The 16,038-nt window shown below is 42.7% G+C and overlaps 1 protein-coding gene across 1 annotated transcript in view; it reads right to left on the reverse strand.

The window, feature by feature from the left end:
- The window catches only part of Ahcy (adenosylhomocysteinase), a 48,626-nt gene extending 33,260 nt beyond the window's left edge, over positions 1-15,366 (reverse strand). The window contains exons 1-2 of the mRNA XM_075673478.1: positions 15,168-15,366; positions 6,438-6,628 (exon numbers count right to left, since the gene is read on the reverse strand). Of these exons, the coding sequence (XP_075529593.1) occupies positions 6,438-6,628; positions 15,168-15,198 (222 nt within the window). The 5' untranslated portion in view covers positions 15,199-15,366. The remainder of the gene's footprint in view (positions 1-6,437; positions 6,629-15,167) is intronic.
- Positions 15,367-16,038: the final 672 nt, after the last annotated feature.

Consider the following 16,038-nt stretch of genomic DNA (forward strand, 5'->3'; position numbering starts at 1 on the left):
CAAACGCAGATCTGCTGCACAGTGTTCTTTAGGGACAAGCTGATATGGAGGCCGAAATATCGCAATTAAAGTCGATGAATGAACAAATGATGTGCGACATGGACTTACGATTTCGACTAATTGAAGACAAACTACAAGAACTTAAAGTTAAACAAACGGAAATTGCAGCTCTTAAATCTACAGCAGCTTCCTTTAAGACTGCCGACGTGGCAGAGTTTATATGTTAACTGCAAGTTAACTGATCTTGAAGACCTTAGTTGCCGAGCAAACACGATGATCCATGGTATTCTTGAAAACACAAAAGAAAATCACACTTTTCTTCAAAGTGCTGTTTAACCAAAATATTCAACAAAAAAAAATAAATAAAAGGGAGTAAAGTGCAAGCCTATTGCCCAAATTCACCATCTTGGCCACCAGGGTTGTCATTGCTTACTTTCAAGATTACCAAGAGAAACAAGAGGTCTTATCAAATTGAAATAAACTGAAGGGCTCCAATATTTTTGTGCAAAATGATTAGTCAGTGCATGCTGCGCTAATGCCACCTACTTCAGGAAAGAGCAAAAACTGAACGTGACAGCAAGAAACGGTCACTCTTATCCACAGCACGATCAAAATTGATGGCAAACATTTTTCTGATATGATGCAAAAGATGCACGTGTGGGCCTTCATCCGCAAGCTATGGGCTCATAATGATGCTCTCGGCAGATTGCTTCCAAAGAACTGAGAGTGTTTAAGGTAAACGAGCAAAGTTTGTCGAATAAAGTTCACAAGCTCGAATACTTCCTACTCACCTAAGACCCTCACATTACAGTAGTTACTAAAACCTGGCTGCACGAAGCTATAAATGATTCAGTTCTAATTCCACCAACATACCAAATCTTCAAATGTGACTGGTTTACTCGAGGAGGTGGTGTCACAACAGTTCTCTGAGATGTCATTAGTGCTTTGCTCCTAGAACAAATTCACGACCATGGAAGAGAGAGAGAGAATAAACATTTTTATTGGGTAAATGCAGCTTTTGAGAGGCGTCCTCATTCCAGAATGCCTTGAGCTCGGGCCGCGTCCTGGGCCCTCGCAATCAGCCGTTGCTGATCCTCGAGGTCGGAGCTGGCCAAGGCTCTCTCCCAAAGCTCGTTAGTGGGGTAAGGGTTCGGAGGATTTAATGGTGCCGCTCTGCAACCACCTACTATGTGCCTGAGGGACCCGGGCTCTGCGCAGAAGCGGCATTGCGGAGAGGATTGTGTAGGGTCTATGAGGTGATTTCTGGTTGGGTGGGGGAATGTATTAAACCTGTAGAGCTCGGAGGAATCGCTCCTGCTCTCTAGGTAGTGACTTGTGTGGGGGTGCATATGTTCTGCAGGTTAGCTTGTAGTGTTGTGTGATGTCTTGGTAAGAGACTAGAGGGTGCATGCGCTCAGGTTCAGATTCCTCGGCGTCGGCTCGGTGGGTCAGATCTCGAGCCACGTGGTTGGCGACCTCGTTGCCAGGAATGCCTTGGTGAGCTGGCGCCCAGATGATCATGACTGATCTCATTGGCGGCTTTTGATTGATGATCCGGAGCGTAGTGGTATGAATTCTGCCGCTAGCAAAGTTGCGGCACGCCTGTTGGGAGTCGGTCACTATGACTTCAACCTCTGTTTGGGAGAGCGCGAGGGCTATGGCCGCCTCCTCGGCTTGGAGGGGATTGTTTCGTGTGAGCGAAATGCTGCTCCGATGTTCTGTGTTGACGACTATGGTGGCTGTTGTGGCTGCGCGTCTGGAGTAAGAAGCCGCGTCCGTGTAGGCTGTAGAGGAGTTAACTGCTGAGCCATTCTTTGACCGTGTGTGCTGTCTACAGACCACAGTTATCAACACCTGAATATCTGACTAAGTTATATGACCGCATGTACCTGTTCAAAAATGATTGTCTGGTTCTTGGAGGCAACTTTGACTTACCCAATACTGACTGGCACTTTCCCGATTCTGTCTCTGACATACATAGCCCTAAACCCACTTGCTGTCATTGCCTTGATGTGTGATCGTGAACAGACTGTTACCGAGTACACCAGAGAGACTGGCAATGCCCATTCCACAATTGACCTAGTCTTTTTAAATTTTAATGCATATAGGTTTGCAGTCACAGTTGAAGATGGCACGTATGATCATAAAGCAGTGTTTCTGTGTACACAGGGAACAAGACATGTTAAGGATTATTCGAAGGCTGATGACCAGGCCATTTTGGATCACCTGTGGCTTTTATGTGATAATCTTCATGATGTGTTCACTGTTTGGAATGAAATAATATCTGTCATACATTAATGCATTGATAAGTTTGTGCTGACCAAACGTGTTAGGAAGAATAGAAATAACCCATAAGTTACTAGAGATATGTGTTTGCACTGCAGGCTAAAATGTGTCAGAAAGAGAAAAACCCACTGTATACTTACTTCGTTGAAGACCCAGCTTGCAGCTCGGCTAACCGAAGCCAAGACAAGATACCTCAACCACTCGCTCCCTAACTTCTTGAAAAATAACCACGATATATTCTTGCGGTACTTGAGCGAGAAGCACAAAAAACTGACCAAGATATCAGTGGACGGCCATATTGTCTATAATGCCACCAAAATGTGCGAACCAGTTCAATTGCTATTTCCACTTATTATTCACTCTGGAAGACCATACTGACAAGTAATAATTCCCTTCCTATCATATCTACCGATTTCATAACTGTAGAAGGTGTCTTTTCTTTTGTTGCTGAATCTCAACACTAAATCTTCTGTCGGTCCAGACGGCCTACTTAACATATTTATGCAGCGGTACGCTGAACCTATTGCACATGCTTTCACCCATCTTATTAGTCTTTCACTGAACGATTCAATTCTTCCCGATGATTGGCGTACGGCGCCCATAGTTCCTGCCCTTAAGAAAGGTGATCGCCTGAACATTGAAAACTACTGGCCTATATCGATAACTTCCGGTCCCTGTAAACTTCTAGAGCACATCATCACGCATTACGTAATGTCTTTTCTTGAAGAAAACGATATTTTGACTCCCTTCCAGCATGGTTTTAGGCTTGTCGACCACCACCCAACTTGTCACCACTATTCATGACTTTACTTGATAAGGGAGGTCAAATAGATGTGATCTTGTTAGATTTCAGAACAGCCTTCGAATGTGTCTGTCATGGTAAACTAATCATGAAGCTTTCTAGCATTGGTCTACCCATTAATCTAATCAATAGGATCTGCTCCTACCTCACCAACAAAAAACAGTGTCCAGGTCGAAGGCTGCAGCTCTGAAGTTCTGCCTGTAACCATGGGAGTTCCCCACAGTAGTGTCCTTGGCCCTGCCTTGTTTCTTATCTTAATCAAAGATATTCTTTCATCAGTAAGCACCTCCACCATAAACTTAAAACTTTTTGTAGATGACTACATTCTTTACAAGCCAATTAAAAGCGGAAAGGATCAAGAGTGTTTGCAGAACCTAAATTCTCTCCATGATTGGTGCAACACCTGGTCAATGGAATTAAACATTAGCAAGTCAGTCTTTATGCAAATCTCAAATAAAACGAGTCCATTCACATCTAGGTACAGTGAACGCTCGTTAATACGAACTTCAATAATTCAAATTTATGGATAATTCAAGCTGTACTATTTGGTCCGGCCAAGCTCCACAGAAGTCTACGTATAAAAAAACCCGTTAATTCGAATGCGAGAAGGTTCCACCACGGGTAATTCGAACTACGCGCCACCGTGCCGGCGGCTTGGCGCCTGGCACACGACCAGAGAAATGCGCCTACTGCCTACACACAAGGCTGCATCGCCTCCTGAACAGAGAGAACGGCGAGAGAAGGTAAAATCGGGAGAAATCTAACCGGTGCGGGATCGGCCAGAAGGCAGCGGCGGCTGCCTCACATGACCTCCGAGACTTCTTGCCCATCGGGAATCTCGAAGGCTTTGAAAATCTTGTGTAGCTGCTAATGTTGTGTGGCAGATGACGCGGCAAGCACCAAAACACAGCGAATCAAGTGCGTCCCAGCTGCGCTAGCAATCAAGAACCAACAAATCAGGGCCTTCGCCACCTTCACATGTTCATCGTCTTTGTCTCGGCAGTCTTCATCAGTTGTGCACGTCTGTTTTCAGCTTAGGAGGTACCGGCCGTCGCGATGCTTTGTGATGGTGTTAAGCCTCGTCTTAACGAATCGCCAGTGTGGCCCTCCGCTGCGGAGGTCATGGTTTGATTGAATGCTGTCCGTCCTTTCTTCAGTTTTGAAGAAGGTAAAGACGAGGCATTCCGCCACATTCACTCGTTAGAGCAAAAAGTGCTAGCTGTCGCCTTCAAGGGAAAAAGGCAGACTACGATCACAGGCTTTCTCGAGCATTAAATTTCTGACATGCCATACTGCTTCCAAATCGCAGTCTACTGTTGTTCTCTTTCACTTTCGTTAGTTCAAACTTTCATTAATTCGAACAGAAGCGGCTTCCCCTTGCAGTTCGAATTAATGAGCTTTTACTGTATACATTAAATAATAATCCCTTGATTGAAGTCGACAATTTTAAATACTTGGGAGTCAAGATTACAAATCGACTATCATGGGGTAGCCATACTGATGACGTTTGTTCATCTGCTTCTAGAAAACTGTTTTGGTTTTTTTTTTAGACACATACTAAAGAACTTGCCATCCCAGATCAAAGTTCTTGCATACAATACTTTTATTCGACCCCGTCTAGAGTATGCATGCGTGGCCTGGGACCCGTATTTTAATAAGGATGTTTATAAACTAGAAATGGTTCAGAGGAGAGCAGCAAGATTCATCCATAAGCCTATCACAAACTTAATTTGCCCTCATCACCGACAGCTAGTAACGACATCCCCCTTTTGAAACAGCGCAGAGCTATCACCAGACTCAAGTTTCTTTTCTTGCTCTAGATTTTGCAGTTTAATATCAATCCTGTAAATACCTTTCCTCCACTTTTTCCCGGCAGGCTATACGTAGTCACAATCACGACTCAACACCACACTTTGCACATACTAACCTTTTCCACACTTTGCACATACTAACCTTTTCATACAATCGTTTTTCCGTGAACCATCAGCGAATGGAATGCACTGCTTCCAAATGTTTTTTTCAGAACGTGGCCTTCCCGAGTTCGAAAATCACATGCATAATTTCAGGTAAACGTCATTGTTGACAATGCCATACTCGTGTCTATATTTTAATTACTCATGAACTTGGGTTTTTTTTGTGTGTGTGTGTGCGCCTAAAAGTGATTTTACAGAGTAGTGCAATTTTTGTCCCCAACATATTTTTAATCATGTTTGCTAGTCTATGCTTGCCTGAGTGGTAATGCTTGCTATATGCTTTTATCTAATTTGTTCAGTTTCATTCACTATGTTCATTTTTTCGCCCTCCCTGCTTTGTCTTCGGACTGCAGTATGTACTAAATAAAATAAATAAGATACAGCATACAATTATGGGTTGTTTAGTTGAGGTCATTACAGATATGTTTCCTCACAAAAGAACAAATTTGGAGGCAAAGTTATTTGTTTGCATGAGCTTTACTTTTTCTTAGGACCAATCTTGGTGCAGAATATGTAAGAAAATGCCAGCAGTGTTAACCATGAAGATAGTGTGGGGCTTGCCATTTGCTTGGAGCTATTAAGAATGGAAGCAACAAATAGCCCAGAATAGGAAGACAGGCTTTTTAAACACAGTGAGAATCGTAGGTTTCTTACAAAGAAGTGACAAGTTGCAAACACGAAAGAATGCATGTATATCCCCAACTTTATCTCATTGTACATCTTTTTTTACTTTGAAAGCTTAGTACCTTGCACCTGATGTAATTGCAAAACAGTTTTTACAGCAAAGGTAATGAACCTTGCAACTTGTTTGTCCAAATGTATGCAGCCACATGGTTTTTCTTGGAGTGCTCACCTTCACTGTGTCATTTCTTAAACGACAGCCAGTAACAACACCGATGCCTTACCATAAGACTAACATGTCAAAACCCACTAAGTTCTCACTTAAGCACCCCAATCCCAATTTAACAACTTACTGAACCACACTGCACAGCATTTCAGACCTTGCAATAAGTTTTTTGTAATAACAATCCCACTCCTTCACAAATAATACAAAATGAAATTATGCTGAATACCTATGATTAGAATTCATATTTAGTTAGCGAAGTAAAGCACCAGTATGGATGGTGTGCAACGCTGTCTCATACCTTCTCATTTTTCCATTCAGTTGCCCTCTACCCACAGTGCTGCATTCTTCCCTCTCCTAACCACATGTCTGCCTCCATTTATATAGTTGCATCATCTTCCCATAACTTGAGGAATGGTTGGCATAGGTATTGTTAATAAAGATTAATTTTTCCTACAGTAGCTGGCACTTGATATGCTCTGGTCATACACCAACAGCTAACATGCTAGCCAGTCGTCCTCGGCATCCTTACCTCAGCTCCAAGTTCAAGCAAAGTTTCAATTAGAACAGCAGTCTGAATGGTCATATGCAGACAGCCAGCAATCCGAGCACCCTTCAGTGGCTTTGATGGTCCATACTTGCGACGCAGTGCCATAAGCCCAGGCATTTCATTTTCAGCTACAATGATCTCCTTGCGACCAAAATCAGCCAAGCCAATGTCGGCTGAAAGAAAAGGAGAGCAAATATACTATTTGCTCCTTTATACCACATAGAAAATAATCAAAGTGGACAACAAAAGGCACACATTTTAGTCAACTTGTTTGAAAACATTACGATTTTTTGCCGTATATTCTACAGAAGTGCAGACATGGGCCCACATGTGCTTCCATTTGAATACAAGCTTGGGTGAAAATGCCAGACTAATGTTTTAGTTTTCATGGTGTCCACGATTAAAAGCTTACAGTATGGTGTCCAGTGTCTCTCACCACAAGGTGCGGTCACCTTGGCGTCATCCAAAAGGTATTTTCTCCACTTCATAGCTTTTGCATCATCCTGCTCCCCAATAAGCAACACAGAACATCGCAATGTGGCGCCACCAAAAAACAGCACCACCACAAATGGGGGCAAAATAGAACACCGAAGAATGTAGATCCATGCGGGCACGTTGACATGGTCCAACAAGGTGAGCACTGATTGTGGACCGAGTGTCAGTGACTGAGTGCAGTTCACTCAAAGGGAAGCTGGCCACAAAACTTGGGTTGGCTGTGAAGCTACCCACAACATGCCCACATAAGAAAGCAACAAAAGATATAGTGGGAAGACAGGGAAAGAACAGGGAAGGGAACTGTCCCACTGCAAGCAAAAATTATTGCCCACATGGGTTCTAGGTTAGAATACAGGGGCCTAAAACTTCTGTGGAGAGGAAGAGCTGTTGTATTTTTTTTTTCCAGAATTCTTGGTCATGAAATGTCCCATCAACCATACTTATGTATGCTTTATCCAACTACTGGAGCAATTCTTGTGCCATGCTGTATAATATGAAATTTATATTTTTAAAATGAATGCATGTCTGCTTTGTCTTCTTTTCTATGGCGTGCCCATGAATCCAGACATTACGATAATGAATACAAACTGTTGAGTACAATACAATTAAAATTGTCAAAGCATTGCATTAGCATGCACTTGGCAATACACTAAAAATTGTAAAAGATATCTGCTGAGAAATTGATATTTTTATGCCCTCCATGCTCTCCTACAAGCTTTACACGAGAGAAATGTTCCAGGTAAAATGCAATTTAACAAGGAACATTTCGACAAGAAAAACTCAACATACTAATATATAGCACTAGCACCACTTTTCACCAGGACTAACGCATTTAAGAACAGCTTATTTTGCAAAACTGTCTCGGAGCGGAACAAATTACCAGTGTAGTGGACAGTACTCATAGAGCCTCGCAGGTAGAATAAAAGACTGGATTAGCTCCATCAGGCATATAAGCTCGACGATGGTAGCCGCCACACCAATGCAGGCACTTGTTTAATAAATGGCAATTCTTTGCGGGCCTTCTGTTCCTACGCCTGCAAGTGTCCTTGATTCGAGTGATCTTGTGGATGAACTGGAGTATTGTTTTTGCAGCTGTTAAACATATTATATCTTGCGTCATTTACATTCTGCATTTATTATCTGTTATTAATGAGGGAGCATTATATGCCCCATTACGCAAAAATCCGGCATTGTAGTCAGTGGCGTGACCAAATGATGGCGTCAAAAATGGCCGACAGCAAAGAGTAAAAATACATTTTAAAGAAATACTCGAATTGACATCAAATTTCTCAGGGAGGTTCCTGTAAACAAAACAAACTAATGCCTTTGAAAAGAATATTAGGTAAATTTCGGTCTGGGTTGGAATCGAACCAGAGCCTCCAGGGTGGGAGGCTAGCACACTTCCCCGACACCACACGGCTCCATGGTTCCGATTGACTACTGTATGCTTAGTGTGTGCGTCATTACGCGTATCACGTCACAGCCATCTGGCTGGCTGAACGTGTGGCCTTTTGCTTGCATTGTTGGGCACATTGCGGCGTAGCCAATGATTAGGAGGTGGCGCCACATCACAAGTGTATAAAATAAAAAGCATTAATGTCCATTTGAATGCAGCTGAGCGGTCCTTCGAATTATGAATTCCTCGCGGGCAAGCGAGCGCATTGAAACACTTGGCACGTTTTCATTTGGCCTTACCAAGGCACAGTTAAAACGTAGGCGAGAGCTTGTGCAGACAAGGAACACACAAAGAAAAAAAAACATTTCACCAAAAAGACTACAATGCTTTTGCATTCTTACATGTAAGCAGTCTTAAGTGTGTCTGCCGAATTTTTTTTTGCTTGTCGTTTGCTCCTATTTTCACAAGTGACAGCCCCTCCTGCTTGGACCACAGTAGTACTTCACAGTATGTACGTATAAATAAATAATAAATAAACTGGTACAGGACATAGACATTTTCCTACTTTCATTTGAACACACGTGCAATGTTTTGTTACAGCTGGCTCAAAAAAGAGAGAAGTTCCCACATCCTGTGCAGAAATGCAGCTGGCACAACCTGGCAGCAAAGCACACAAACATCACATCAGCAGTCAAAAGCTAGCAAGTTGCAGTGAAAAAAAAAATAGCATGTCAATGACTGCACGAGAGGAGACAGGAATGAGGGCACCATGATGTTCCCATTCGATTCCTAGGCTGTCTGTGGTGGCCTAAAAACTAAAAATAAAACTAAGGTCTGATTGCTGTACTAAATGACAGCCAGCCCCAGAAGCAGATCAAAAATGAAAAAAAAATTTCCTTTATGAAGTGTCCATGATAGCAAATATTACAACCTTCAAGCTAGAACTTTCACCTCACAGCAGCAAATGAACAAATGAATATAAATGTCATGTTGCAACATCATTATCGGGAGTTTCAAGAAAATTTAACAAAAGGAGTCCTGGTGCAATGCATGCATATGTGCATGGCTATCTGGCAAGCTACAAGAATACACTACCTTTGTTTTAGTTGCGACTTCAAAGAATTATAAACACATGAAATAAACCATATAACTACATGTTTGTTGTACATTTCTATTTATGCCTGACAAGCTTGAGCTCCAGACACATTTGACATTCTCATATCCAGCTTTGAGGTTTCTGGACAATAGATAATGGTCAACATAGGCACAGGGAGCAAAAAGATTCATTTTGACCTCTGCAATATATATGGTGTCTAGAATCAGGCTGTCAAAGGATTCCACATGCACTGTTCACCAATTATCAAGCCAGGCCTCGAGTTTCAGGTTAAAAAAAGAGAGAGATCTGTCATAAAGTACACTGTCATAAAGTACACTTCAATCCTCAAGCAAGGACTTTAACCTCACAAAAAACACATGGAACGGATGTATGGCTGACAGGCTACAATTGTGCCGGATGTGTATCAGCACAGCTGCGGTTGTCCTTCAACTCAAACGAAGGCATAGTAAGCATTCGTTTTGGCTCTGCTTCCAAACAACCAATGCAAGAAAGCTGAAGAAGGTAGCTCAATTGCTTTTATTTTAATGGGGACATGGTCTATTGAACATGTGTTAAATTGCACATTTCTTTTTCAATTACACAAATAATTGTTACAATGATTATCTGAAGTATATCGAACAGTATAGGTGCAAGAAGATTTACTACCGAACCTATCAAGAGGTATGTAAAGGCAACAGTACTTTCTACAATGAAATGCGGTACCATACGAACAATATCTTGAAATAAAAATGCCACACATAATTGTGCCCATTACATCCACATAATGTTCAAAGAAAAGCTAACTTCAATATGACATTTTTATTTTTCATCAGGAGTCTTCAGGTCAGCACTGTACTCCCCGTATAGCATGTGCAACCAATTGGTTCACAAATGAACCAAACTTTGTTAGAAGAACCTAAAATTGCCGAACTTGAGAACACAGTCTCTTGGCCTTTATATATATATATTTTTTGCAAAGAATTGGACAATAAGAAAAAAAAAACAGTGCTGGGAGCTTCCTTTCTTGTCATATTATTCTCAGTCACACGTTTGCTGAGACATGGAAAAAAAAAAGAAAAAGAAAAAAAAAAGGGAGAAAACTCAGTGTCCTTCCACTCTGTGAAGAATGATGACCAGCGAAGCTGTGTATGTGGGCCCCTTAATGGCAAACTGCACCTCCGCCGCAGGTCGGCCCGGCATTTCACTGTCTTTGGGATCGGCCCACGTATGGGGAATGCTTAACACCTGCTTCACCTTTGCCACAGATCGACCCAGTATTGCACTATCTTTGGGATTGGCCCACGTATGGGGAGTGCTTAATGCCTGCTTCACCTCCATCGTGGGTCGGCCTGGCATTGCACTATCGTAAGTATCGACTCAAGTGTGGGGAGTGTTTAACGCCTGCTTCACTTCCGCCATGCGGGTCAGCCCAGTATTTTACTATCTTTGGGATCAACCCACGTACGAGAAGTGCTTAACGCCTGCATCACCTCTGCTGCAAGTTGGCTCGGCATTGCACTATCTTCGGGATCTTTTTTCTACCCGCGGACACGATAGCGGGCAAAGTAGCCTTTAACAGCTTCGCTGTATAAGTTCAAATAAGAATGCTTGTGCGAGAGCAATGTACGAGTAGTAAAGATGCTGGCCTCCACAAAATCCCTGCATGCTGCCCACATTAATAGCTGCCAAGATTAATAAACGATGCAAGGCTCCAGGTGTCTAGGGGGTTGTAGATTAGGGCTAAAGTTCGTCTTTTAAGTGTCCCAACTGGATGCTTAGAACAAATGTAGTGCTCCAACTTCCGATATACAAATGTTAAATAGGCACTGAAGCACTATTTGCTGTGAACATGCAAGTCAAATGTTATTCTGCTGCATGCAGCAGTAAACCTAAAATGTAGCATAATGGATTACCTGCTCTCTTCTGTACCATACTTATTTCCCCCTGCCCTATACGACAAATTCGATGGTCCCCAGCTGGCCATCATTTGCGATCATAAATTACTCACAAGCATAAGCTCCTGCATGCACACACACCCTTCCAGATCTAGGAAACAGGGAAACAACAGTTCTTAAACCCTACCGCACTATCTGTCAATGCTCTTTTTCTTTTTTTTTTTTTTAGGCAATTTTTAAGACGCCAACCTCGGCCCGAAAACAAGAAGAAAGAAAAGAGCAATAAGGCAGGGCATTGTTATTGGTGCGGCCCCAACTGAGAGGAACCAATGAGTTGAGGGGAATATGAATGTAAACATTGCACTCGTGTCTTCACTCATATTAGGTAGGTCCTTTCTAAAAAATGTATTCAGGAAAATATTCCTTGAAAGGCATCTGCTCAGATTGCAAGAAAATGTCTTCCAGTGCTCTTAATATATTTCACCAATGCTCCTTTTGCTCTTTCTTTCCATCACCAGGGTCCATAAATGACACTGCATTTTATTCCCAGGATTTTTGCTTCACTCTCATAAAAGGTAATGAAGCTAACAGAAAAATCAAACAATTAGCAGGGTAAACAAAATTAAATTTAAATTAAACAAATTAGATTAAGTTAAACCACTTCCCGATTATGAGGAATGCCATAGTGAAGGAGTCCGGAAATTTCGACCACCTGGGGTTCTTTAACGTGCACCTAAATCTAAGTACACAGGTGTTTTCGCATTTCGCCCCCATTGAAATGAGGCTGCCGTGGCCGGGATTCGATCCCACGACCTTGTGCTCAGCAGCCCAATGCTATAGCCACTGAGCAACCGCAATGGGTCATTTAGCAGGGTACAGATAAGGCACAACTTCAGAGAACAGATGCACCCTGCTACTGCCAACCCTTTACATGTGCTGACAGTACAAGCAAATGGAGCATGTAGCAGGCAGACAATATGGATAGCTCAGCACTTGTACTCTGCAGCCTTATAGCTACCCTGTAAAGTATGGAGTACACTGTGTGTGAAGCAGTGCCACATGATACTATCTGAGGCATATAGTGAATATGAAACACAAGGGAAAGGGTTTGGAGTGCATTCCCTATCTGTCACCAGCTGAATAACTTTCTATGAAGAACTCTTATACTCCGTTTCATACTTAGCAGGCAACAATGCGGAAGCTACACAAGTAGTGCAGTCATACAAATCTCAATACGCACACTTTGCAGTGCACTTGTTTTTTATCCGGGATGCTTTCTACAGAATGAAACACCTAGCTCATATATTACTACATCTGAGCATAAGGCTGCGTCAAATCACACATTATTCAGCCACCTTTGTGCTTACAGTATGCAATGTATTATGTTTTGGTCGCAGAAACGGGCCAGTTACAAAAATGTGCCCCTCCACTTGTAGGGTGATAAAACAGGTTCAGTTCTGCATTGCTTGCCATGTAATAACTGCATAATTTTTTGCAATCGAAGGGTATTAAACTTAATGTTACACCAAATAACATGACACATACCCAGATCTCTCTTTCACATGCGACATTATTTTTTCGTCGCAAGTGCAGGCAGTGAGAGAAACCTTTGTATCGTTAACTGCAATGTATGAAACAGAGTATAAAACACTTACTTGAAGTGCTTAAGCACTTCAAGTAAGTGTTTTATTCACTATCACAAAGCAAACATGGAGGGGTAAGTAAAAGGAAGATATCATTATTTGCCAAAATTTTCTTTCAAGTGCCCAATTATTAAAATTGACCAAATGATAGGCGCTACGCCTAGTTTGCAAGAGACATCATAGTGGAGAGCTCTGGAGCCATAGCACGTAACTTATGCCCTTTGTCATTGGCTTTCTTAATTCCAAACATCGGCCACTCAGTGTGACAGGCGAGAAGAAATGAATAGAATCAAAGGAAAAGAATCCTCACTTAATATGGTCCTTGGATCTTGCCCATTGAGATTTCATAATGCACATCAAAAGATCAGCACATGGACATTTCTTCATGCCACTCTCATAATAAGAATTGACTGCAGCTGTCATGATAAGAGATTCAATGACATGGCTGCACAGCCCCCATGGTAAGTCAATGAAAATGGACTCGCCCTATTTGCTGGGGGAAAATGTTACTCCTTTAATTATTTACCTGTTCCTTGAAACAAAATTATATCGTTAAAGTTATTTTCCACACACAAGCTTCACTTTACACGAAAACATGTAAATTCAACTCAACCATAGAAGCAGATAAGTGACCATCTGCAGAAAGGCCAATGCAGCCTAGGTTGGTCTTTTCGCACCCAAGTGAATTAGTTCTAATATTTTAAAGTGAATGGTGGCTAAAAGTAGTACCGTACTGTTCAGATTCCAGCCTTATTACCGTAAGAACGGCCAAAAAATACTGCTCTCGTTGCACTGCAGATGTACGACCGCATACTTCAATGAGATTTCTAAATCGTGTTTTCTTCAACCTTTAAAAACACAAGGTCACGGCTGGCTCCTTTCAACACTGCCATGAGATTTGCTGGCTGGACTTGCTGGGCGGTTTCCACTTTGTTTTCATTCATATACTCGCCGATGACTGAACCTCTCCAACTGTGAAATCCACTTGCCAACATCTCCATTTGTGAAGACAATTTTTTGAGCAAGGATTCTTTTTTTTTTATTCCTGCACGTACCAAACAGCCCGCAAACAGCAGGTACTTCAAAACGTTATCTTGCCAGGTCCCTCACCGTCCACCGGAGACAATACTTGGCGTGGCACTGAGAACAATTGTGCACGAGGGCGCTATCTCAACTTGTACAACAACGGGCACAACGCCATAGAAACCCGGCATTCACCCAGCATCAACATATCATGAACAGCGCCTACTTCTCCTGATCGAGAGCTTACAGAGCACGGAGCGGGACAGTCCTCCAGACCAAACGCAGCATACACGCGCATACATGAAATGCTTCCTTTCTTCAAGCCCAATATTGGGCCCATGCTACAATTATTTATTCAGGCAGCTGCGCGAAAGTGAGCATTTTTTTTTTCGTAGTCATATAATGCACCATCAATAAACAAAACTATACCAACTTTGTATACCTTTCTAGACGTCAAGAGGTACCTGACAAAATTGAGCCTGCTCTTATACCACATTGATTTTATAGCGAACGCACCTTTACAACAAAATGTGGTAAACATGTTTCATTGTTTTCTTTTTCCCCACCAACCATTAAAAAAATCGAATTCGGCGGACGGATGGCCCGAGTTCGCGCAGATGTTGCGGCCGGAATGATCGCAACTGAAGCTTAGAAAAATTAACCGCCAAAATGTCGTTGAGGCTCAAAATTTTGGTTCCGCTAAAAATTCAAAGAAACAGACGCTTTTACAAAACGGGGATAACGCAAAACTTTTAAATTAAATGTAATCACCACAGGCTGAGCGCCAAATACTTTCAGTACTTTCTTGCGGCACTTTCGCGCGCACCTCGCGAGTGGCGTAGAGCAAGTGCTACCTTCAACTTATCAAGATCTCTTATGTGTGCAGAACATAAGCTTCAGCTGTGACATCGATGTTCAAAGAGCAATATTTATTTTTACTTTTAATCAGTTCCCTGGGACCTGTACAAATTTTCGAGATCTACGGCGCACGTGTACAGTAGATAAAAATACAATGAAATCGTAATTAAATACCCGTCGAAGACGAAATTCAAGAATTACTGTCGACTCCTGGAAGTACCTACTATTGAAAGCGAACTTTCGCGATTCGGATGAACTATCCCGCGAAAGTTTTTGGTCGTGCTGATGCACACGGATAAAGCTTACCTATTTTGTAAGCTGGCTTGCTTGCAGACATTGTGAGACCTGATGCGAGACCGATGATGCGAGACCGGGCAGTGTAAACCTACGTGCGGCGAACTGACTTTTATACGGGCGGAGCGATTACGCGCAAAAGAAATCCTTCTATCGCAACCCGCGAACACGTGCGCTTCCCGAGCTCTCGCCGCGCCGCACCGCACTCCCGTGACTCCCGCCCAAAGATCGCTGCGCCGCCTACGCGCAGAAGTTGGCAACCGCGCCTCAGGTGATGGCGCTACGGGATGGCTACGTTTAGAGTCCTAATTAATTAAATTATGGGATTTTACGTACCAAAGCCACGATCTGAGTATGAGACACACCGTAGTGAGTGACTCCGGAAATTTGGACCAGCTGGGCTTCTTTCACGTACACAGATGTTTTCGCATTTCGCCAGTATCGAAATGCGGCCGCCATGCATCCGAGAACCTCTATAGTTACTTTTAGCCGCGTTAGCTTTTTCCAGACAGCAAGCTAGGTCGGACGGACGTCCGATTAAAATCCGCACGTTCGAAGCAAAGTAACAACATCGATCAGCGGGACCTACATTATGCGTCCCCAAATGGACGTCCTGACATGGATGTCATACACTCTAAAAACAGTTGCACCATTTGGGGTGTGTATTTGTCCCACAACGATAATCGTCATCTGTCTTGCCCGCGTTTCCTTTCTTTAACGCTGCGAGCCCGGTACTTCCCAGTCACGAACGGCATGCGCGTTATCAGTGTGACGCAGCATTCTCGACAGGAAAGTAGCAAGCGCCGAGTTTTCAAGAAAGGAAACTCGGGCAAGACAGATGACGATTATCGTTGTGGGACAAGATAAGCCCCAAAGGGTGTAA

The sequence above is a fragment of the Dermacentor variabilis genome, chromosome 1 (genome assembly GCF_050947875.1).
Source record: "Dermacentor variabilis isolate Ectoservices chromosome 1, ASM5094787v1, whole genome shotgun sequence".
Taxonomy (NCBI): Eukaryota; Metazoa; Arthropoda; class Arachnida; order Ixodida; family Ixodidae; genus Dermacentor; species Dermacentor variabilis.